Source organism: Cervus canadensis, chromosome 10, assembly GCF_019320065.1.
Source record: "Cervus canadensis isolate Bull #8, Minnesota chromosome 10, ASM1932006v1, whole genome shotgun sequence".
Taxonomy (NCBI): domain Eukaryota; kingdom Metazoa; phylum Chordata; class Mammalia; order Artiodactyla; family Cervidae; genus Cervus; species Cervus canadensis.
This window is the reverse complement of record NC_057395.1, coordinates 49,671,061-49,692,982: the sequence shown is the minus strand read 5'-3', so window position 1 is coordinate 49,692,982 and position 21,922 is coordinate 49,671,061. Positions and strand designations below refer to the sequence as shown.

Genomic DNA, 21,922 nt, shown 5'->3' with positions numbered 1-21,922 from the left:
AACTGAATGAGCTGGGACTTGAAAACCGGTTGAGTTTCAAGTAGGATACGGTTCTAACAACAGTGACCAGTGGAGACCAGCCACTACTCAATCTGTCTGTGCATATATTGTGTTCTCTTTAACCAGACTTGACTGGATGCATGTGGGTAACAACTGTTTTCATGGACATGTTCAGTGAGGTGCCAATCCAGGCATGTTTTCTTACATAGACCATGTGTCACAATCAGCTGAAAGCAAGTGAAGGCAGCATCACTAACAGCATCATTAATGTAAGTCAGACAGATCATAGTATGAAATGCTTTTATTCCTTAAAAGCAATTAAGAAAGAGGAATCAGAACTGTACTTGTTGGTAATCACAACTGGCCATTTTTAGAACAGAACATGCTATTAGGAAAGAGCAATTATTTTTTTTTTTTTGAGATGCTCCCTGCTGGATGATCTACATCTATTTTATAATGACATTAACAACATACATGATGAACATGTTCGGTGAGCAAGACTCAGATTCTCAATGGACAAGAGCCTTGACTTCCTCTAAACACTTTTTCTTGGCTGCAGCAGATGACCAAAATAATTTGATTACACTTTTTTTTTCAGAGCTTAGAAAGGCTAACCCCCAGTCATGCCAGAGCTCAACAAACCAGCATTAATAATCACCAAAAAAGGCACTTTAAAATACATTTGACAAGGAGTGACACTAATGCAGTGAGGACTGGTCTAAGCCCTGCACTAAACTTTGCTATAGTTCATATAGACAGTGCATTCTCTCTGCCTCCATGTGCATGTGTGTGTACATAAATATATATATGTGCATATACCAACATTCACATACATGTATGTATCTATCTCCATAAGTCTCTGGGGAGAGAAAAAACCATTTGCTTCCTTTAATAGTACATAAAAATTCTAGTCACTTTATTTTGAACAAAAGAATGAGAGATTTGGCAAATTAATGCAAAAAAGTACCCTACTACACCTATTGACAAAAACAGCAATAAAATAAATACTCAAGAGTTTTTCCAGGTCATCAACTATTAAAATAGTAAAATATTTTTTAAAAGTTTATTCCATTGAAAGGAAAAGGATGGACATTTTTGGTACTGTAAATCTCACACACATTCATATTGCTTAGGTTGAAGAGAACATAATGAAGAGGAATTTCTTCCACAAATTCCTTCTTTCTAGTACCCAAGTTTCACTGATAGTGTGTTATTCCACTTAGCTTAACATATAAACAAAATTTTGTATAAATATATTTCTTTGATCTCTAAATTCTCAAGAAATTTGCACAGAGTACTGAAAGTACTTAAAGGATTTTTGTGAAATAAACAGAATTGGCCATATACCAGACCACTGCTTACCCCAGGTTTAGGTATTTTGGCTCAAGGTTTTGACAGTCCAAACCTAGCTATGTCAGAGGTGGACAAAAGGCTTACTTGTCCTTCCTGGGAACAGGTGTATAAACATGTTCTTATTCTTAGGATACAAAAACACAATTAGTAATGGCATTTAAGGTTTACTTACTAACTGTATAATGTCTGAGAACAAAAATCAAAACAATTTTTAAAAGGTTAAGAGTCAGATTCTGGGCATTTCCGTTTTTTAGCTGCTGGCTCTTCAGTCTTGTGAGATTCTAAAGTGCTGGTGCTAGATTTGAGACTGGGGTCTGCTTTAAGGTTGTCCATGGCAACAGTGAAGCCTGAGAGAAGGTACCCCCCACCTCCGCTCATCAGTAGTTTGGGATGACTTCGATCTGGCAAAACCTAATCAAAACAGAAAGACATTCATGTTTCCCTATGCAGATAAGGTCATGCTAACAATACACATGACAGAAACTAGAATTTAAATGACACAGATTTTCTTGAAGAGAGAACAATTTAATTAGACCAATTCCTAAGGAGGTCCTTCTTTCACATAATAGTGCAGATGAAGTACAGAAATTGGTTTGAGTGATTTTCTTTGAAAAACATAAGTGAAATAATTTCTCTTAACCTGAAGCCAAGTTCCTGGAGGTAAAAGGGCAACTGGTTTCTGTAGTGCTCTGGGCCTGGCTTTCTCCCTCTTGGCTCCAGAAAGCTTCGTGGTCAACAGTGGAGCTCGGTTCATGGAGAAGTAGCTATAGACATACAGACAGAGCCTTCCTCCTCCAGCACCCTGTTACCTCTTGTTAAGAATTCTTTTCTCCTGTTTCCAGAACTAAATAAGATGACTACCATGAAGTGCAGGGTTTTCCAGGTCTGCAGAGTGTCCTGGATTAAGTAAGATGTCCAGGAAGCAAAGCAGGGCCTGTGACCGTCATGGAGGTGACCCCCCCCCCGGCCCAGATCTCTATAAGAGGGAACTGGCTGTGAGGTGAAGCAACAGAAAGCCTCTAGCTGCTGCTCCTTTAAGATGTGTGCATTTGAGAGTCACACCTATGGAGCCTATGGGTTATTCCAAGTTGACAGCTGAGCACATGTACCACAACTGTCCAATACTGCACTCCTTTAGTGGGCAATCTCTGCTCTGGGGTTCCCCATCATCCTTTCTCGGAGCCGCACGCAAGCCCTTCCTCCCCCTTCATCCTCCAACTCTGTCATAGGCTTCAGACCTGCATGATGGTCTGGCAACGCTCCCTACCTAATCCTGCTCCCTCTCTTTATATTTCAAAGGTGTTTCTCCAATAAATCTCTTACACGTCTACCTTTCAGAGAACCTGAACTTACAGACTCCACCAGGAAATCCTGAACACTAGCTGCAAAGACATCCCAGCAAAGAGGAAAGGGTCACCTTTCTTGTTAGCTGAGGAATTTTGCCATTATCAGTTATTCACTCTACAGTGCTCTCAAAGCCTTGGGGAAACATAAGCACAGTTGCTGCATTTTAAGTGTCTCTGGACTTGAGTTACTGACCATGACATGATAAAAGAAAAAGAAAAAAAGGGTCAGGAAAGGTCAGGGCACTTTGAGTTACAGACATGAGACTCTTTCATCCCTGTAGATGGAAATACGGAGATCCCCAGCTTTCGGCACTATTGTGCAGAGCTGGCAACCCAGGAGAGTAGCTCCCAGGGACTGGCTGTAAGGACACGTACATACCTGGTAATTTCTGAGCCAGGTTTCAGACAGCCTGAGGTTGATGACCCCTCCTCTTTCCCGAAGTTTTGTGTAGCACTCCAACAGAGGCTAAAGGCATAAACAGAGTTCTATTAATAATTATTTTGAGGGCTGCAATGTTTAGATGTAAGAACTGCAGTCCATTCCATTTCAGTATTACCTCTTTATACTGACAGTAGACCACGAATGGCCTTGAAGGAGCCACAAAGTCCAGCAAGGACAGCAGCAGTGGAGTGGGATGGAAACGACTAGCTACAATTAAACTGCAAGAAAATGTTAGACAAATTATTTCTCTAAGTTCCAAGGTGGAGCACAGGTTTTAAAATGCATCTAAAATATTCAGATATTTATTTGCATGACTCACACAAGGAAGAGTTTTAAATATAGTATTCTAGAGATCCCAAACAGTAAAATCATGAACTATTACTTTCTAAGGAACACAAACTGGATTATAAACTCTCATGGTGCTTGGCAACTCGAGGTGGAATTTAATGACATTCTTGATTTAAAAAAAGATCTGCAAACAAATCCAACATTGTAATACTGGCTTTGTAGATACCCAAATCTACCTTTCCCATCAGGTGATCCTTAGCCCTTGCCTTTAGCCAGTATCACATCAACTGGAATGCCCCACCCACCTGCAGCTAGTGGGACTACAAAGCCCCATCTGATCGTGTGCTATCATTGGAGAAATTTCAGTTTCTTTTAAAACTCTGAAATGAGCATAATCAATTTCCCACTCCTGACAGATGCAGTCTCCTTTCTTTACAAACCCAAGACAGAATCATCATGCTTGTTCCTGCTACAACCAAAGCAGACAAGCAGACAGTGCTAGAGCCCTTGAACACCAAGACATCGCCTGTGATCTTTCATCAACGCACCCATCTGCGTTTCTTTCACTCAGCAGAGCAGCAGCCTCTAAATGTCTTTTCTTCTGCTCTTCTTGTCTCCTCTGCTTTTCCTGAATCTTCAAGAAGAAAAATAAGAAACCAACATCCTGAGTCAGCTTTTTGGAAATACTGGTCTATCCAAACATTTTAACAATAGCTACCAACTTGAACTAAAGCAACAGAGGGAGATCATTTATAGGGAAGTTGAAAACACATAAGAGCCCTGCTGTTATAAAACCACCATGGAGCTACCTATATAATGCTTCTGTATCCTAAAGTTCCATCCCAAAGATGAAATCACACATGTATACACTCACACACACTCTTTCTCTGTTTTGATACTTATTATCTTGGGAGCTGATGCTCTTAAAGTCAAATCAAATCTCAAGGCTTACATGAAGTTAACTGAAGCCTTGGGGAAGACATTATGAGGGTAGTGGGAACTCTTAACATTCTTACATAATCCTTTTTACTTCCACTCTCTTTAGGCTCCTTATAGTCTGGATCTTGAGAGACAATTTCCATTGTTTCTTGTTCTTCTGGGTGATTGCTCTCTGGGGCTTCTGCTATGCTATCTTCATTCTCTTGTTCAGAAGTCTGTTTTTCCTCCAGTGTGCCATTACTTTCTTCAACTGAAGCATTGTCTTTCGGCTCTGAAGACAACATCTCGGCAGAAAATGTTCCATTTAAGAGACTGTCCACTTTGTTGAGGGGGAATTCATAAAGACCACTGAGGAAAGATTTTGGAAATCCAAAACATGCCGTTGCTGCCCGAACAGGTCCACCTCCAGGGTACAGCTGAATAATGGAGCCAAAACCTGAAAAGATAAAAGAAACAGACATCTGCTCAATGGAGGGGACTTGACTATGCAACCCTCAGAGTATGCCATGTCATGGAGACTGAAGGTTTCTCTGCTTTATGCTGTTCAGAGGTTGAAGATGATGTAGCTCCTCAGGGAGGTCCATCTGGACTCTATGTATCTTCCCAATGGAGGTTACACAATTCCAAACAGGTACACAGGAAGTCTTAAAGAAGCGTACTCCCACTCACACTTTGTGAACCTACAAATTTGGATGTCACACGATTGGTGACTGGCTCTCAGCTTCCCTCTGGGCCAACCTTTAGACAGACAGTTAAAAGTTCTTATCTTCAACAGGGTCAGAGAAAGGGCAGGCAAATCAGGCTGTGTTGTTTTCTTCTAGGACAGAATACATACCTAGTATTCTTCCCACTCTATCCTCTCCCCTCAATTCAGGCCAATAAAATGAGCACCAGCTACCCTAGAGTTCATTGAAATCACTGTCCTGAAGTCCTAGCCAGTCACAGGCTTCAAAACCACTCCCACTGACATGGAAGCTGGGAAGGACACTGCCATCGGGGATGCCAACACAGCTCGGGCTGGGAGACGTGGACTGTGGAGGAAGCTCCCGGAGACTGCAGCTGTGCAGGCACACCCAAGTCATTTCATTAACTTCCAGTAACTCAACCTCACGTTCCATGAGTTTGAATTTTTTAGACTTCTCTACTCAAATCATGGTGGGGTTTTAATGAACATGAAAACATTAAATCTTACCTCCCATTCGTTCCATCATTGCACCCAGCACCAAGCCTGCACATGTCTCCATCACAATCATTTTATTGCCAGCACGGATATTTCCCAATGTCAACATCTGGGCGAGTGTATCATATCTCATGTGGCTAAGGAAAAAAGAATAATGTATTCATTTTTAGCTAAGCAAAGTCTTCTATTTTAACCATCATTTTTCAAGTTTTGTTTGTTTCATAAAAATGATGTTGATAAGATTATTGATTGCTTTGGAGGCAATAGTAAAAAAGGACTTACAATTTATGAAGTAGGAGGATACTTTACGCAGATGAGCAAGATTTTCATTTTATTTAAAATCATGACTTTCTTAAAGATATATTTTCCCCCAATTATACTTTTGAAAGGAAACAAAGCGTACTTAATTTTTCCAGGTTCTCTTGCATAATACATAACTGAAAGAATGCGGGTGGACGGCTTCACAACAGTAATCATGGCTTCATATCTGGGGGAAGAAAAACAGAACATCAGTTTTAAAAAGCTAGTTTAAAAATACTTTATTTAAATAATACATTTTATAAATCTATAAAAATATTTTGTATTTCCATCCATTTAAAAGCATAATTACTTACTTCTTTTTCTTCTTTTTTATATATTTATCTTGAGCAAATTCTGTCTTGTCTCGGAATGTTGTACTATTTTCAATTAATTGCTGAACTATTTCCTATAAGAAAAGGAGCAAGCAGATTTCCTGAAACTTTATTTTCACAGCACAGGTAACTTCAAAGGTTTCTTACCACAGAATGTATCCAAAAGTCTGATTCTCCAGGCCCTTTTCCACAGAAGTCCAAATGGATGAACTTTGTATTTTTATACTCTATCCAGAATTTGTATTAAAATATTAGTACCTTATAATTCCATTTAAATCAAAGTAAAAGAACAGACATATACAATTTAGGGAGAAAAGAGGTAAAGTACACTGTCAGTCCTGAAGACACTGGCTGAAAACATTATTGAAAATGAACAAAGTCAAGCTCTAAGATGCAATAAGCTATCAAATTCCTTTTTGCTAACAATATTAGTAATGTCATTCACTTACATTCCTGCCTATAAGAAACAAAATCTTTGACATACTGAATTGCATAAACACTTCAAGCTATTTTTAATAGAAATGTACTGTATTTTTACATCTTACCTTAGGAAAAGTCTGCTTTAAAAAGCAAGCAATTTCCTAAATAACAAATGAAAACAAAACAAAAAATCCTTTGAATTTTACCTCGCCTTTAATGCCTTTGTCCTTTAAAGCTTTTATGTCATCTTGAGTAAGTTTCTGAGATTTTCCATCATCAATTATATTTCGATTATCAGTGCCCGCTTCTTTGGTTTCTAAGGAAGAAAATTGCTCTATGACATATATGATCTGAAATTACTTAAAAATCTTTCTTCTTCTAAGTTTAGATCTATATCCAGCCCATCAGCCACTTAAATTTGGCCTTTCAGTGCTACTTCTTGTTGTTGTTCAGTTGCTAAGTCGTGTCAGACTCTTTGTGACCCCATGGACTGTACCCACCAGGTTCCTCTGTCCTCTACTATCTCCCAGAGTGCTCAAATTCATGTCCATTGAGTCGGTGATGCTATCTAACTATCTCATCCTGTGCTGCCCTCTTCTTTTGCTTTCAATCTTCCTCAGCATCAGGGTCTTTTCCAAAGAATTCCACTGCCCCTACCCCAATCCATTATCCTTTCTTGTCACAATATTCCTCTCACTCATATTCTTGCTTCCACTTTTGCCCCCTAACAATCCACCTGGATAGCAGAGTTCTCTTTTTAAAATGCAAACTGGCTCATCTATTCCAATGCATAAAACCACACAGTGACTTCCTGTAGCAATTTAAAGGGTCCCCGCAAGGTTATACATGATTTGGTACCCGGCTACCTTTTCAGGTCTCATTTCTTAAGCCCTGTACTCAGCCACTCCACTTCCTCATGTTCCTCAGACACAGCAGTGTGGTCACAATGCGGGAATTTGGCATTTGCTTCTCCCTCCACCTGGAATGCTCTTGCAACGTTTCCAAGTGGGTGGATCCTCTTTACATCACTCAGGGCTGAGCTCACAATCTTAGCCAAGTCTTATACCTCATTCAATCAGCCTTCAGTACATCTCCCTGATCCATCATCTGCGTAGCACACATCACCACCTGAAATTATGCTGTTTGCTTGTCTACTTGATTATTTTTGGCATTTCCCACGGCTAAGTGGGCATCCCTGGTAGCTCAGATGGTAAGGAATCTGCCCTCAATGTGGGAGACCCAGGTTCAATCCCTGGGTCAGGAAGATCCTCTGGAGGAAGAAATGGCAACCCACTATAGTATTCTTACCTGGAGAATTCCACAGTCTATAGGGTTGCAAAGAGTCAGACACGACTGAGTGACTAACAATTTCACTGCTAAATAAATTTTATGGGATGGTCTATCTAACAAACTGCTGTAACTGCAGTGTTTAATCATGCCTGGAATGTATTTGATGCTTAATAAAAATATGAATATTTAGAAGTAATATTTAATAAATATTTAATAAAGTGGTTTGAACCAGAATCTCAATAGTATTTTAATTACTTAATTTTAATAATAATTTTATTAATAAAATATTTTAAGTATACTTATTTTAACAAAAATTTAAGCATTCAATTTTAATTAATGATTATATTAAACCCATGGGGCTGTTACTTTAACAGGCAAGGCATTGTTAAGAACTTTCAATGTGTCAGATGATTGAATACTCACTATAGCTTGGTCACTAAACATGTGTTGTGGTCCTATTTTACAGATAAAACTTAGAGAAACCAAATAACTAGCTCGAGGTTACAAGCTAAGTGATGAAGTTGAAACTTAAACCTAGTCAGTTGAATTAAAAACCTGACATCATATCCTCTTCCCTATATGCTAACTACCTCAAAAGCTGGTAACTTCTAGACACCAACAGGGCTTTATACCTCCTCTTACACTGAAGTTGCAAGGATTCCTGGGATTAAATATCTGGCCCAAGGTCAGAGGGCTGGTTAATGATGGGCTGGAGTCAGAACCCAGGTTATCTCAAAGCCAAAAGCAGACCCTAATTCATTCTACTGAGCTACAGTTCTGAGGTTGTGAGTTCAGATTCCTTTGGGAACAGCCTGGGCTAGCATTTCAGAATTAATTCAGGTTGACAGGTTTCTGACTGGACAGTTCAAGGGCATCTATTTCATTCATCCTAAGTAGTATAGTGCACCTGAAGTAGGCTCTTCCTTCTTCTTCTTAGGCTGAAGACTTCCTCCATTGGTCACTTCAAATGTGGTTCCATAACTATGGCCAATGACGTTATCCAGATAGAACCACTGTTTTTCAAAAGTTACTTTCCTGGGGGGGAAAATGCAATCAATAAGCTGAATCTCATCTGCACTCAATTTTGGAAAGATATATTTGACCTAGTTTACTTCATAATCACTCTCCCTAAAGGATAATCGGCAGCATTATCTCTGACCGTGAACTGACAAATGAACGAAAGAGAACTGGGCTATGGGCAGATAAAATTAACAAACAAGGCACAAAAACAAAGAATTTGGAATGAAAAACAGGGACAGAAGACATTACTTTTCCGAGGCATTGTTCTGGCTCCAATTTTTACTGTCTGATGGGATGTCCAAATTTGCAGATTTCAGATTTCCTAAGTAGCATAAAGTGTTCCCAAGATCGCCGTGCCACTAACACACATACTGTGACACCTCTTGAACATAAGAAAACCTCAAAACTGAACAATCATTGAGATAACAGGGATTTAACAAATACCCTGGCCTAAATGGCCATTTTCTTTGAAAATTATCCAGTAAAACCAAATGACATTTGCCTGTAAACATTACTGACCATTTACACATTTGTAAGTGATGCCTAACACCGACAAGGCTCTACTGAGGCCCAGGCAATTTTAGCTTTTCCCACTACCCAGATTTTGCTTCCCAGGTGGCGCTAGTGGTAAACTGACCCTGCTGGTGCAGGAGACTTAAGAGACACCAGTTTGATCCCTAGGTGGGGAAGATCCCCTGGAGAAGGAAATGGCACCCTACTCCAGTATTCTTGCTGGAGAATCCCATGGACAGAGGAGCCTGGCAGGCTACCGTCCATAGGGTTGCAAAGAGTCAGACATGACTGAAGCACAGCACAATTTAAAAAGGACATCCCACAAAAGCCAAAAAAACTTTCCTTTCAAAAGATGAGAAATAACACCTGCTGAGTGTTGATCAGAGGTTAGGTAGTATGTGCCAGATGGTTCACACTTTTTGATTTAATTCTCAATTCAGTCATCCTGGACATAACTCTTAACAGATGAGCAATCTTGAAGCTCAGGAAAAGTGTCTTGCCCAAGATGCAGTTACATAGTAGGAGCTGGGATTCAAATCCAAATCTGCCTGAACCCAAAGCCTGGTTCTTTCCACTACATGACACAGTCTACCCAACAAAGAATAAATGGATCTCAGGAAGTCTGTTTAGCTTCAGGACATGGCCCACACCAATAGAACTCTGAATTCTGAAAGACATATACTGACTAGTTTTTTGTGCCTCATCCCACACCTTCTCTTCCTGTGTGCCCAGAGAGGCTGACCATGACAGAATCAGATGGCATCACATCGCCCTGGCCAAAGGCTTCCCATCATTCTAGACCCCTGGATGCATCACAAGTCTCTACTGGTGCTCTAAACCTTTTCATAACTCTGTATGTGTATGTGCACATCTTCAAGTCTCCTCACTAGAATCATCTGAGTGAATTTCTCCAAGATCCTAAGTATTCAGACAGGGCCAATTCGTGTTCTTTGCTGGGTCCTTAGTGACTGACACATAATAGACACTCAAAATATTTGTGGACATGAATCCCCTCAGAGAAGCTGAAACGCAGCTCAGGCTAGATTGTGCGCCATCCCCTGCCTCATCCTTTGAGTAGTCCAGTGCTAGTGAAACACTGGGTCTGAGATGGGTTGGGTTTACCCTCTGGCAGCTGATCTGACATGCAAAGAAGAGTACATCACTCAAACTGGCCGGCCTGACAGGAGGTCGCTGTCAGGTAAGTGGGACCTAGTCAGAAGGATGTGGGCAAGAGTGAGACGTGCTCACAGAGCCAGGATTGCTTGTGCCCAACCAGACGAGTGCAGACCTGTGGAAAGAGTGAAGGGAGAGTCTGCCCTGGTATGCAGTTGAGTTCCGAATCATTTTCTAAATAAAATGGCAACTAAAGCTATGCTTCTGCCAAGAAAACTGATAAAATGTGTTGCAAAATATGTGTCTTAAGAATACTTTTTAGAAATAAAGATGTTGCTGTCTGTCTCCTTGGGAATGAAAAGCCTAGTCTAAAAGAGCATGTTTTTAAGACCCACATTCAACCAACCACATCTCGCGATAAAGCAACTTAAAAGAACAATACAAGAAAGAAAAACCAAAGTTTCACCTGTACAGTCATTATACAGCTGTGTAACTGTGGAATCATTCATGGAACTTATAACCTAAGGACTTGGCTGTACTGCTATACTTAAATTTAAAAGCTTAACTAGTATAAGCACTTTATAAAAATTATGTACTTGGAAGCAAACACATATTTCTAATCAGAAATTCTGGGGGGAAAAAAGGTATTGGTTGCAAGAACACAAAATAGTGATGAGGGGGTTCTGGGAGGCAAGGATGAGATTAGACGGTGGAAGGTGGGTTCTGTGAGAAGACAAGAGAGAAGAACCCAACACTTGAGGAAAGAACCCCAGGACGTGGGAAGTGGGGTGGGGGCGGCTTGCTGAAGAGGGGCGGGGCACCCGAGCGAGGGCCAAGAATTGGGAAAGGACTCTGGAAAGATTAAGTAAGATACTTAAGATAGAGGACCAGGAATAAGGTCACGGCTCTGTTGGAAGACAGGAGGCGTGAGGGTGATCCCGAGGGCCAAGGATGGGATCCTGGGGGCAAAGTCCTCAGTGGAAAGATCCGAGAGGAGATAACAAGGGAGAAGATAGAGAATCCAGAGAACCAAGAACGGGACCTCGGTGAGAGAGTATGTCTAGAAGGTGCGGGCGGAGAACTCCTAAGGCCAGAGACCTGACTTACTTTCTCCGCTGGACTTGCACTGCTTTAAACACATCTTCCCGTTTCAGCACCACGAAGTCGCCGTCGCGGATGCAGTGGTTCCCGGGATATTGTGGCTGTGGGCCTGGTTGCTCCTCAGAGCTCTCCATGATGCTCAGCGGGTCTCAGAGCCCCGCAGCGTCCCTCCAGTTCCTCGCACTCCGCCCCTGGCTTTAGGCCGTTGCCGCCGGCAGGATCACCTCCAAAAACCTAAAGGGACGCAAAGCCCTCCGACCGGCACCGCCCCCACGTGCTGCGTGCCGCTTCCGCTTTCCGGTCAGAACCTCGGGAGGGCTTCCGGAAGCCTCGCGGCTTCCGTCTGGCTGATCTCCTTGATTGGCTGTCCTTCATCCCGCCCCTCACATCTCTGCGCGGCTTCGGATGGAATTTGCGTCACAGAAGCGCCAAAAAAGAACTAGGAAAACTAGAGTTTGGTTTGCATCCCTGTTGTGGCTGCCTGCGCTAGACGTTTTCCGGCTAACCTATGCGGCCTAGGTGGAGAAGTTGAGGTCCTCGAGCCGCTTCGACAGACAAGCCTCAGTCCTGCGCCGGAACGTCAGGAGAGCTAAGGGTGAAAAGTCTCCGAGGCTTGGGTAGAATCACCTGAGGAGCCCGGACTGCGGGGTCTCCTCTCACCTCGTCTTGCCTTCCCCATAGGGAAAGGGAGAGTCAGCCGAGCAGTGAACTGAGGGTGTTTTGGGGCCTCTGTCTTTTGCAAGTAAGAGCTTAGTCTTGAGGAGACGTAAATGAAGTGGCTTATATAACCAAGCATAGCAGCCCGACGGTGGCTTTAACTCATTTTCCAGTCCTACCTCTTAAATTTGTGTTGGAATTTTTACTAGTTATTCTTACCATATTACCTCATTTGTAAAAGACGCGGCAGGTAGCGTTTGGAAGCAGCGCTTCAGCTTAAGAATGGCAGAGACGAAGTTTCAGCTCAGTACTGTCACCAGACAACTTTGATCTTAATTAGTTCGCTTATTTCTTCTGGTCTTCAGTTTCTTAACATATGACGTGGTCTATATATTATCAAAACCTTATTAGTTCCTTTACATCATGAACTTTAACTTATTTATTAATTAAACGCTTTAAATAAAGATGCGGATAGGCTGTTTTGGAATGAATTGCCCCTACAGTCTATGTTATGATAAATTCTTATTTTTATCCTTAGGATAGGAACTTTTAAAAATTGAAGTGTAGTTGATTTATGATGTTAGATTCACGTGTACAATATAATGTTTAAATTTTTATGGATTATACTTCACTTAAAGTTATACTTCAGGGAATACTTTGGGCTAAGTGCTTCCACCTCAGGGGGGCGCAGGTTCCATCCTTGGTCAGGAAACTAAGATCCTGCATGCGGTGCAGCCAAAAAAAAAAAAAAAAAAAAAAAACCTTAAAGAAAAGAAAATCCCAATCATAAAGTTAGTATGAAATATTGGCTCTATTCCCTGTTGTGTGCATTGCATTTTTTTCACTTACTTTATACCTAGTAGTTTGTACCTCTTAATCCCCTTTACGGATTCCACCCACACCCCTCTCTACTAGTTTTTAAACATTTAAAAAAATTTCTTATTTACGGCTGTGTTGGGTCTTCTTGTGGTGCCCTGGCTTCTCAATGAAGTGGCTTCTCTTGTTACAAAGCACAGGCTCTAGGGCGCCACGCCTCAGTATTTGCCCGGCTTGAGCTCAGTCATTTGTGACACCTGGGCTTAGTTGCCCCAGAGGCATGTGGAGGCAAATTCCTAACCACTGAATCACCAGGGAAGTCTTTGTTTTGTTTTTTAGATTCCACTTATAAGTGAAAATATACAGTACCTGTCTCTGACTTACTTCATTAAGCATAAAACTGTCCAGGTCTATCTATTTTGTTGTGCGTGGCAGAGTTTAATTGTTTTCCATAGTTGAGTAATGTTTCATTGTGTGTATGTATGCGTGTACCTACCACATCTTTATCCATTCAGTTTAGGTTGCTTCCATATCTTAGCTGTTGTAAATAATGTCTGAATGTTGGGGTGTATATACCTTTTTAAATTAGTGTTTTTGTCTTCTTCCTGTATTCTGGAGTGGGATTGCTGAATCTTATGGTAGTTCTATTTTTAATTTCTTGAGGACGCTCCACACTATTTTCCATAGTTGGCTACATCAATTTATATTCCTACCAACAGTGTAGTAAGCCCCTTTTTTCCACATCCTCCCCAACATAAATTTGTTGTGTTTTTGACAATAGCCATCCTGACAAGTGTTAAGTGACAGCTCATTGTAGTTTTTGATTTGGGGCATGGCAAAGCTGTGACAAACCTAGACAGCATATTATAAAGCAGAGACATTACTCTGCTGAAAAAGGTCCTTATAGTCAAAGCTATGGTTTTTTCCAGTGGATGGATGTGAGAGTTGGACCATAAAGAAGGCTTAGCAGTCGAAGAATTGATGCTTTTGAACTGTGCTGATGGAGAAGACTCTTTGAGAGTCCCTTGAACAGCAGGGAGATCAAGCCAGTTAATCCTAAAGGAAATCAGTCCTGAATATTCATTGGAAGGACTGATGCTAAAGCTGAAGCTCTAATACTTTGGCTACCTGATTCGAAAAACTGAATCACGGAAAAAGACCCTGATGCTGGGAAAGATTGAGATGGCTGGATGGCATCACCAGCACAATGAACATGAATTTGAGCAAGCTCCAGGAGATGGTGAAGGATGGGGAAGCCTGGTGTGCTACAGTTCATGGGGTCGCAAAGAGTCGGACATGACCGAGTGACTGAACAACAAATGGCCAAAGTAAAAATTAATTAATTAAAAAAAAGAATATCCATGTGTCTCTTATAAAAGTGGATAGAACACTGCTGGACTGACTGTAAGGAGCTATGATGATGTATTCCTCAAGTCACAGGTCAAGATAATGTTCAGTCAGTGCTGCCCTGTAATAAGTCTCACAACACTACAAAGTTATCTTACAGTTAATTACCTCTTATTTTCACTTCTACTGTGGAAATTCCTTGAAAACAAGTATGGTACCTTTTCTTACTTTTATCCCATGATAAGCATTCAGTATACTTGTTTGATAAGCATTTAAGCATTCAGTATACTTGTTTAAACATCTGTGGTATACCTTAAAAAGAGGTGAGGATTAGAAGAGTAACTGTGGAGTGTTTGGAGTTCGTACCATTCTGTGCAAGCCTGTTTGCTGGTCTCAAACTAGAATATATATTAGTTTTTGCTTATTTACTGTGTTAATACATTTTTAGGAGCACAGTTTCCCCTACAGTTTTGATGAGACTTTCCTATTCTCTATCTTTTAAAAGATATGAATGGAAAGTACAGAGGCAGAGGATTTGGACAAGGAAGATTTCAAAGCTGGAAACGTGGAAGAGGTGGTGGGGGCTTCTCAGGAAAATGGAGAGAAAGAGAGCACAGACCTGACCTAAATAAAGCCACAGGAAAACATCCTGGTAGGAGAGGCCAACAGTAGTTCAATTTTTTTTTCTCCTCCATGAAGGAATCTGTTCATGCCTGTTGTGAAAAGCAGTTTAACTTAAAATTTGTCTGTCTTTTATTTGATGTTACCCTTAAAGGTAACATTTGGATGTTAATATCCAAAATTACTGAAACTGTAATGTAGATATTTGTTAATAACATATCAGTGTCTCATTAAAAAGGGAAGCAAATTAGAAAAAAATGTTTCTATTAACCCAGTATTCAGTTTTTGTGGGGTTTTTTGCTTTTTCAGAACAAACCCCACGGTCTTTGCTACTGCAGTCAACATTGGATCGGTTCATACCATATAAAGGCTGGAAGCTTTATTTCTCTGAAGGTAGAGTTTAAAGTGCTAAAGTACCATAAGTTTTATTTTCTTAACTTTCTTTAGGTGCTACATCTCAAATTACTATAATTTATTCTGCTTACATATATATTTGTGTGTGTATGTATATTTTTATATATATCGCCATCTCCTTTAATATTGATTCGCCTTTATATTAATATTCACCTTTAATATTAATTCAAACAAATTATGTTTCAGGATCATTATTTTTCATTTTTGCATCAGAAAAACAAACCATACTAGTTATTTCAAAAAGAGGATTTAATACAGGGAATTGGGTATACAGACAGAGGATTAAAAGAACAAAAAGGGAACATTAAGGTAAACTCCTGGATAGTATTAACTCTGGAAAAGAGCACCAACCTTTTGACCGAGGGAACAAAAGATAAATAGTGCTGAGGTTGGACTTCCTCGTTGGCTCAGCGGTAAAGAATCCACCTGCTGATGGATGAGACTTGGGTTTGATCCCTGGGTGGGGAAGATCCCCTGGAGAAGGAAATGGCAACCCACTCCAGTATTCTTGACAGAATAATCCCATGGACAGAGGAGCCTTACGGGCTACAGTCCACGGGGTTGCAAAAAGTTGGATGTGACTGAGCATGCATGCACACTGAGGTTCCAGAACCTCAGAATTCAAAGGAGGAGCCACAGCATAACTGCGGTTTCAGCCTTAGAGGGACACCCTACAAAGCTGTATTTGGACCTTTGCAAAATATCTTTCAGAGCTGTGCTCAGACTATGAGGTGAATTAAGCTGGATGCTGCTGGTAATTCTGGCAGGAGAATGGTTGGTGCTTGGAGTTGGGGGCTAGAACTGTAGCTATCTTCTGCATCTGGAGAAATGCTGAAAAGAATTGGAAACAATAAATTCCTTTCTTCCTATCCTTCCATCTGCCAGTATCTAAAGTTGCCTTTAATTGGCAGAACCTTACAGAAATCTGGGAAATGTATTGTGCAGATCTTCATAATAGAATCATAAAGTGGAAAATAGAAGGATAGGCTTGGAACCAAGAGACAACAACCAACAAAGTTTGTGTAGAAACATAGTTAAGGAATCTCCTTTTTAAAATCCAGAACATCAGTTAACTTCATATATCTGTGCGTATGGATTTGGAGAATTGGCTTTTCTATGGTCTGATAGTATTGTGGGCTTGTTATATCTCCCACTAGACTGCACTCGGAGAAGGCAATGGCACCCCACTCCAGTACTCTTGCCTGGAAAATCCCATGAACGGAGGAGCCTGGTGGGCTGCAGTCCATGGGGTCGCTAAGAGTCGGACATGACTGAGCGACTTCACTTTCACTTTTCACTTTCACACACTGGAGAAGGAAATGGCAACCCACTCCAGTGTTCTTGCCTGGAGAATCCCAGGGACAGGGGAGCCTAGTGGGCTGCCGTCTATGGGGTCGCACAGAGTCAGAAACAACTGAAGCGACTTAGCAGCAGCAGCAGCAGACTGTACTGCTTAACGGCAAAGATCTTGCTTCATACCACATCCTCAGTATTCATTTTGTGAATGAAGAAAGTGATGTACAAATGTTTTCTGCATTGAGTCGGGTGTTCTTTTTTTCTGTCATAGGAGAAATGTTATGTTTCATAGTTGATGTGTCTTTTGTTGCTTTAGGAAGCATTAGCCACCAATACCTGCAATATTTCCCTAGCAGTTAGCTCAGAACAAGGCGCCTTTGGCCAGTTGTACTTTCAAACTCCAGCCTCCTTCATTGTACTGATCGTCTGTGGGAGACCAACTCAAAAATGTTACAGAACTTTACCGTGTGGAAGATAACTTTACAGTTTTGGGACTGGAGTCAAGTTGTAACCTACCTACCCTGATCTCAGGAAGGGATTTGACAAGTGGCTATTTGGACTAGTAGGATTTTCTTTGCAAAGAAATAAGAGTTTAGTCTGTGTGCTAAACTTTGGCTCTATCATGTAAGCTATTTGAACTAGTAGGTCTTACTAGGTGTCACATTTCATTGTAAAGATTTTCAGATATTGGTGGTTTTAGAGAGAGCTACTTCCTTTCTGCATTTCAGATTATGCAGACCTGAACTTGTTTTAGAATCTTAAGTTTACATTTTATACCAGTTCTAATCTAAATGTAATCAGAATGCACAGTGATTATAAGCCATCTACCATGTATATAAATAGTATTTCTTCTGTCTCATGAAAAATATGCTTGTACATTTGTGTTTATTATTAGTCTGATGTAGTATTTGTTGGATTAGTTTACAGTGACAGCATTCCTTTTATTGAGAAGATTGAAGCATTTGAAAATTTTTTCACGGAGCGTATTGAGTTATATGATAAGGTAAGGTTCTTGCACAACAAAGCTACTAGTCCACCTTTATGTGTCATCTTATTGAACAGTGTATTTGAGGTGCTAGTAATTGTTACTATAGACAGTGGGCTGCCTTGGCCCAGCTATCAGCTTCCCACTTACCAGCAGTGTGGGCATTGGTGAATTACTTACTTTCTTTGTGCCTTAGTTTTCTCATCTATTATTAGAGTATAATCGTATTAATACCTACCTCAAAGGGTTGTTAAGTGGCATAAATAAGTTAATATATTTTAAATACTAGAACTGTTCTTGACACAAAACATAGGATACTTATTATCACCATATTAACATTATATGCTTTCTCATAGTGTGTGATTGAATGCTCATGATAATTCACTCTGAAAAAGCAATCCTTATTTTCATATCTTTATATTTTATAGGATGAAATAGAAAGAAAGGGAAGTATTTTGGTGGATTTTAAAGAACTGACAAATGATGCTGAAATAACTAAACTGATACCAAATATAGCAGATGAATTAAGGGATACACCTGAGAAAACCCTGGCTTGCATGGGTCTGGCAATACATCAGGTAAATGTTTATTTTGTGACTTTTGTAAAACTTTCAAAGGAAGATTTCACAGTAACAGTACCTTCTCATAGAATGTTAATTTTTAACAACAGACCTTTGCTAGAACTGAAAGGTTGCAGTCTGGTTAGAGGAAGACTTCATAGGTGTGGGGGGCTTTATAATGGGTCTTAAAGTGTTACTGAGGAGACTGGACATAGAGCAGAGGAGGTCAGGGTATCCCAGTGAGGGTTCATTACGAAGGTTCATCACAAAGATGTATACACTGCTAGTGACCTAAGACTGGGAACCTTGACTGTTTTTAGACTCCTCTTGTTCATTAGTTCGTATCTAAATTACCACATCCTTTCACTTTTATTTCTAAAGTATCTCTTAAATCCACCTCTTTCCCATCTTTACAGTCTCTTTCATCTTTCCTTAATGGTTGCCATACATGATAAAACTTGGTTTATCCTTGGAAACCATGGTGACTGTTTCCTGCCAAATGACACTCAAATGCTTTATGTGGCATTTGAAAGCCTTCCATAATGTAGTTCAACTTCTCTTCCCACTCTCCGTTTACTACCATCCAGCTAAACTGAGCTCCCTCTAGGATTCTCTGAGTTCTGCACCTCTTAAATGTGCTGTCCATTTGGCATAGAATGCCCCTTGCCTCACATATCCAAATGTCTTGGGTCTAACTCAGTTATGACTCTGTGAAATCTTTTCATGACTCCTTTTCAAAACTCATATGGTTTTTTGGTCTGTATATCTTTATGGTAGCAATTACAGCTGCATAGTCACATCTCTTTTTTCAGAGATGAGCCATTTTTTCATGGCAGCATGCTGCTTTGTACACAAGTAGATGTTAAATATTTATTTTACTTAATGTCAAATGCCAAGAAAGTAAGTATTGGTTGTTTCAGAAGTCATCTTTATTTCTTTATCTTAACATTGAATTTGAAGAAGTAGAAAATACTTTTTCACCAGAATGCATCTAGAATGTATAGCTTTGGGGGCTACTGTAAGGACTTTTAATACTAGGTTTAGTTGAGACAGAAAGTAGCAGACTTTCTGTCAGTCCAGGGACAGCAAAACCCCAGGTAAAACATAATCCACTATAAAATAATTGATCATAAATATCATAATTTAAAGGGCAGTTAGAGTTCTGTTAATCTCTCTGAACTGTTTATATTCTAAACTTCATATTCTCTGTAAAAGAGTTCTGCTTCAAAAGGATATCTTGTTAAGTAACTCTTAAGTAAATGTCTGTCTTGTCTAGGTATTAACTAAGGACCTCGAAAGGCATGCAGCTGAGTTACAAGCCCAAGAAGGATTGTCTCGAAATGGGGAAACAGTGGTTAATGTACCACACATTCATGCAAGGTGAAGAATTTGCTGGTATTAAAGTATTATCAGAATCAGGCACTGAAGCCTGTTTAAGAATGAGAACCTCATTTTATAAAGTCAAAGAAATCAGTAAAAAGGGTATGACTTTATTGCTAACTCAGTGGTTATCACACCCAATGAACATGCTGAATTTAAAGAGATCATGATAGAAATAAACCTTTTCTGCCCAAATAAGTTGATATGTGAGCCTGCAAATTTCTGTGTTAACTTTGGATGTGTGCCTATCAAGACTCTGCTGTTTACATTTAATAATCCCTGCAATACACTAAGTGGTGTAATTAAATTTTATTCAAGTTATTAGATTTCTATTAAACACAGAACAAATGGACTTTTTTCTTGAATTTACCTGTATTGTATTACAAGATTTTAAATTCACATTAGAAGAGATGAATAAGGTGATCAGGTATTTTTGTTCTGTTTTCCCCCAGAATTTAAAAAAGACATTTCCTAATACTTCTTGAAAAAGAAGTTAGAAACTCAAAAATTGCTGAATCTGAGACTTTCCCTTTGGCACTATTTTTTCCTTTTCCCATAGAGAACAGCCAATGGGACAAGAGTAAAAGGGAAGATTTAGCTTCTTTTACTTTTAAGAATGACTTAATACTTGTAAGATACCTGATATATGGGGTGATATGATTTGGGAATTCCATAATTGCTTCTAAAAGAAACTTGTGAAAATACAGACAACCTCAACTTTCTGCTCACTGTAAGTTCATAGTTAATATGTTCCTATTTTTGTTTTTAGGGTATATAATTATGAGCCGCTGACACAGCTGAAGAATGTCCGAGCAAATTACTATGGAAAATACATTGCTCTGAGAGGAACAGTGGTTCGAGTCAGTAATATAAAGCCTCTTTGTACCAAGATGGCTTTTCTTTGTGCTGCATGTGGAGAAATTCAGAGTTTTTCTCTTCCAGATGGAAAATATAATCTTCCCACAAAGGTGATATCATGCTCTTTAACTACTTCATTATTTTTGAAAATATTATTTATTCATTTATTTGGCTGCATCAGTTAGCTGCAGCATTTGCGACATGCGAGATCTTTATTGCGTCATGAATTGCATGGTGTGTAGGCTCTAGATCACTCAGGCTCAGTAGTTGCGGAGCATGGGCTTATTAGTTGCCCTGAGGCAACTTAGTGGGATCTTAGTTCCCTGACTAGGAATCGAACCCACATTCTATGCATTGCAAGGCGGATTCTTAACCATTGGACCACCAGGGGAGTTCCCACTACTTCCTTCTTTATCTTGATAAAGAAGACAAATCAGTTTATGGAAACCATTTCCCAGTGTTTCTAAATACAGAGCTTATTTTTGTTATTTTTTGTTTTTAAATTATAAAATACTTCAGGGTACAGAAAATAAAGAAATAAAACATCTCTACCCACCACTTAGAATTTACATTTTGCCAGCTCCAGATATATCTTGAAAGATACATAAAGCATTATTGGTGTAACTTTTGTCTCTTTTTTTACCCCTTGCTTGACCCATTCCCAGAGACAGCCACTATCTTGAAGTTAACATGTATTCTTTCTGTTCATTTTTTTATATTTTGACTTGATAGGTACACATATTGTTTTCTTCCCTTTATTTTGCTGTGTTTGTAAGTGATGTGTTCCTTTTTTTTTGTTAAACTATAGATTTTGAAACTACAGAAAAATATAGAGAATAATGTAATATCTGTATAGCACCATTATGAGTTGGCAAATATTTAGCTAATTTTTTAACAAAAAATGTTAAGTATTATAAAGTCTGTTTGGTTCCCTCTGTAGTTCCATTAACCTTGTTCTACCCCTGGAGCCACTATTCTGAAATCAGCATGTATTCTTCAAGTCTACATTTTCATATTTGACTATATATATGTGCAGAATTTGTTTTGTTTACATAAGTGATACTCTGAAGGTAGCAAATTGCTACCTTTTTTCCACTTGGTTATTTTGGAGTTCTACCTGTTTTTTTTTTTTTTATTATTATTATTGGCGTACAATTGCTCTATAGGGTTGTTTCTCCTGTACAACATCATGCACCAGCTATTTGTGTACATATATCCCTCCCACTCCTCATACCTGTCTTGATACATATCTAATTCTTTTCATTTACTGAGTGGAGTAAATGAATAGTCACTGTTTATCCATTCTCTTGGCAGACATGATGCTGTTTCCAGTTTTTCACAATTACAAATG

The 21,922-nt window shown here is 39.6% G+C and overlaps 2 protein-coding genes across 6 annotated transcripts in view; one reads left to right on the top strand and one right to left on the bottom strand.

Moving 5' to 3' along the window:
• Positions 1 to 286: 286 nt before the first annotated feature.
• TRMT6 (tRNA methyltransferase 6 non-catalytic subunit) lies at positions 287 to 12,010 on the bottom strand. 3 transcript variants are annotated; one of them, XM_043480317.1, is made up of 11 exons: positions 11,644 to 12,010; positions 8,798 to 8,925; positions 6,807 to 6,916; positions 6,163 to 6,254; positions 5,952 to 6,035; positions 5,561 to 5,685; positions 4,446 to 4,804; positions 3,978 to 4,063; positions 3,257 to 3,359; positions 3,079 to 3,165; positions 287 to 1,764 (listed from the first exon to the last, which is right to left on the bottom strand). In XM_043480317.1, exons 1-11 carry the CDS (start codon positions 11,769 to 11,771, stop codon positions 1,573 to 1,575), a joined length of 1,494 nt encoding a protein of 497 aa, XP_043336252.1. In that variant the 5' UTR covers positions 11,772 to 12,010; the 3' UTR covers positions 287 to 1,572. The 3 variants fall into 3 exon arrangements, with proteins under 3 accessions (XP_043336252.1, XP_043336253.1, XP_043336254.1); XM_043480318.1 differs by lacking the exon at positions 8,798 to 8,925 and having other exon boundaries at positions 11,644 to 11,945; XM_043480319.1 differs by lacking the exons at positions 6,807 to 6,916; positions 8,798 to 8,925 and having other exon boundaries at positions 11,644 to 11,779.
• Positions 12,011 to 12,032: 22 nt separating this feature from the next.
• The window catches only part of MCM8 (minichromosome maintenance 8 homologous recombination repair factor), a 51,176-nt gene continuing 41,286 nt past the window's right edge, over positions 12,033 to 21,922 (top strand). For 2 of the 3 annotated variants that reach the window (XM_043480311.1, XM_043480309.1), the window contains exons 1-7: positions 12,033 to 12,212; positions 14,963 to 15,109; positions 15,388 to 15,471; positions 17,709 to 17,791; positions 18,202 to 18,351; positions 19,610 to 19,713; positions 20,483 to 20,681. In XM_043480311.1, the coding sequence (XP_043336246.1) occupies positions 14,965 to 15,109; positions 15,388 to 15,471; positions 17,709 to 17,791; positions 18,202 to 18,351; positions 19,610 to 19,713; positions 20,483 to 20,681 (765 nt within the window). In that variant the 5' untranslated portion in view covers positions 12,033 to 12,212; positions 14,963 to 14,964. Of the gene's footprint in view, positions 12,380 to 14,962; positions 15,110 to 15,387; positions 15,472 to 17,708; positions 17,792 to 18,201; positions 18,352 to 19,609; positions 19,714 to 20,482; positions 20,682 to 21,922 lie in introns of all 3 variants that reach the window. The other variant, XM_043480310.1, reaches the window with a different exon arrangement.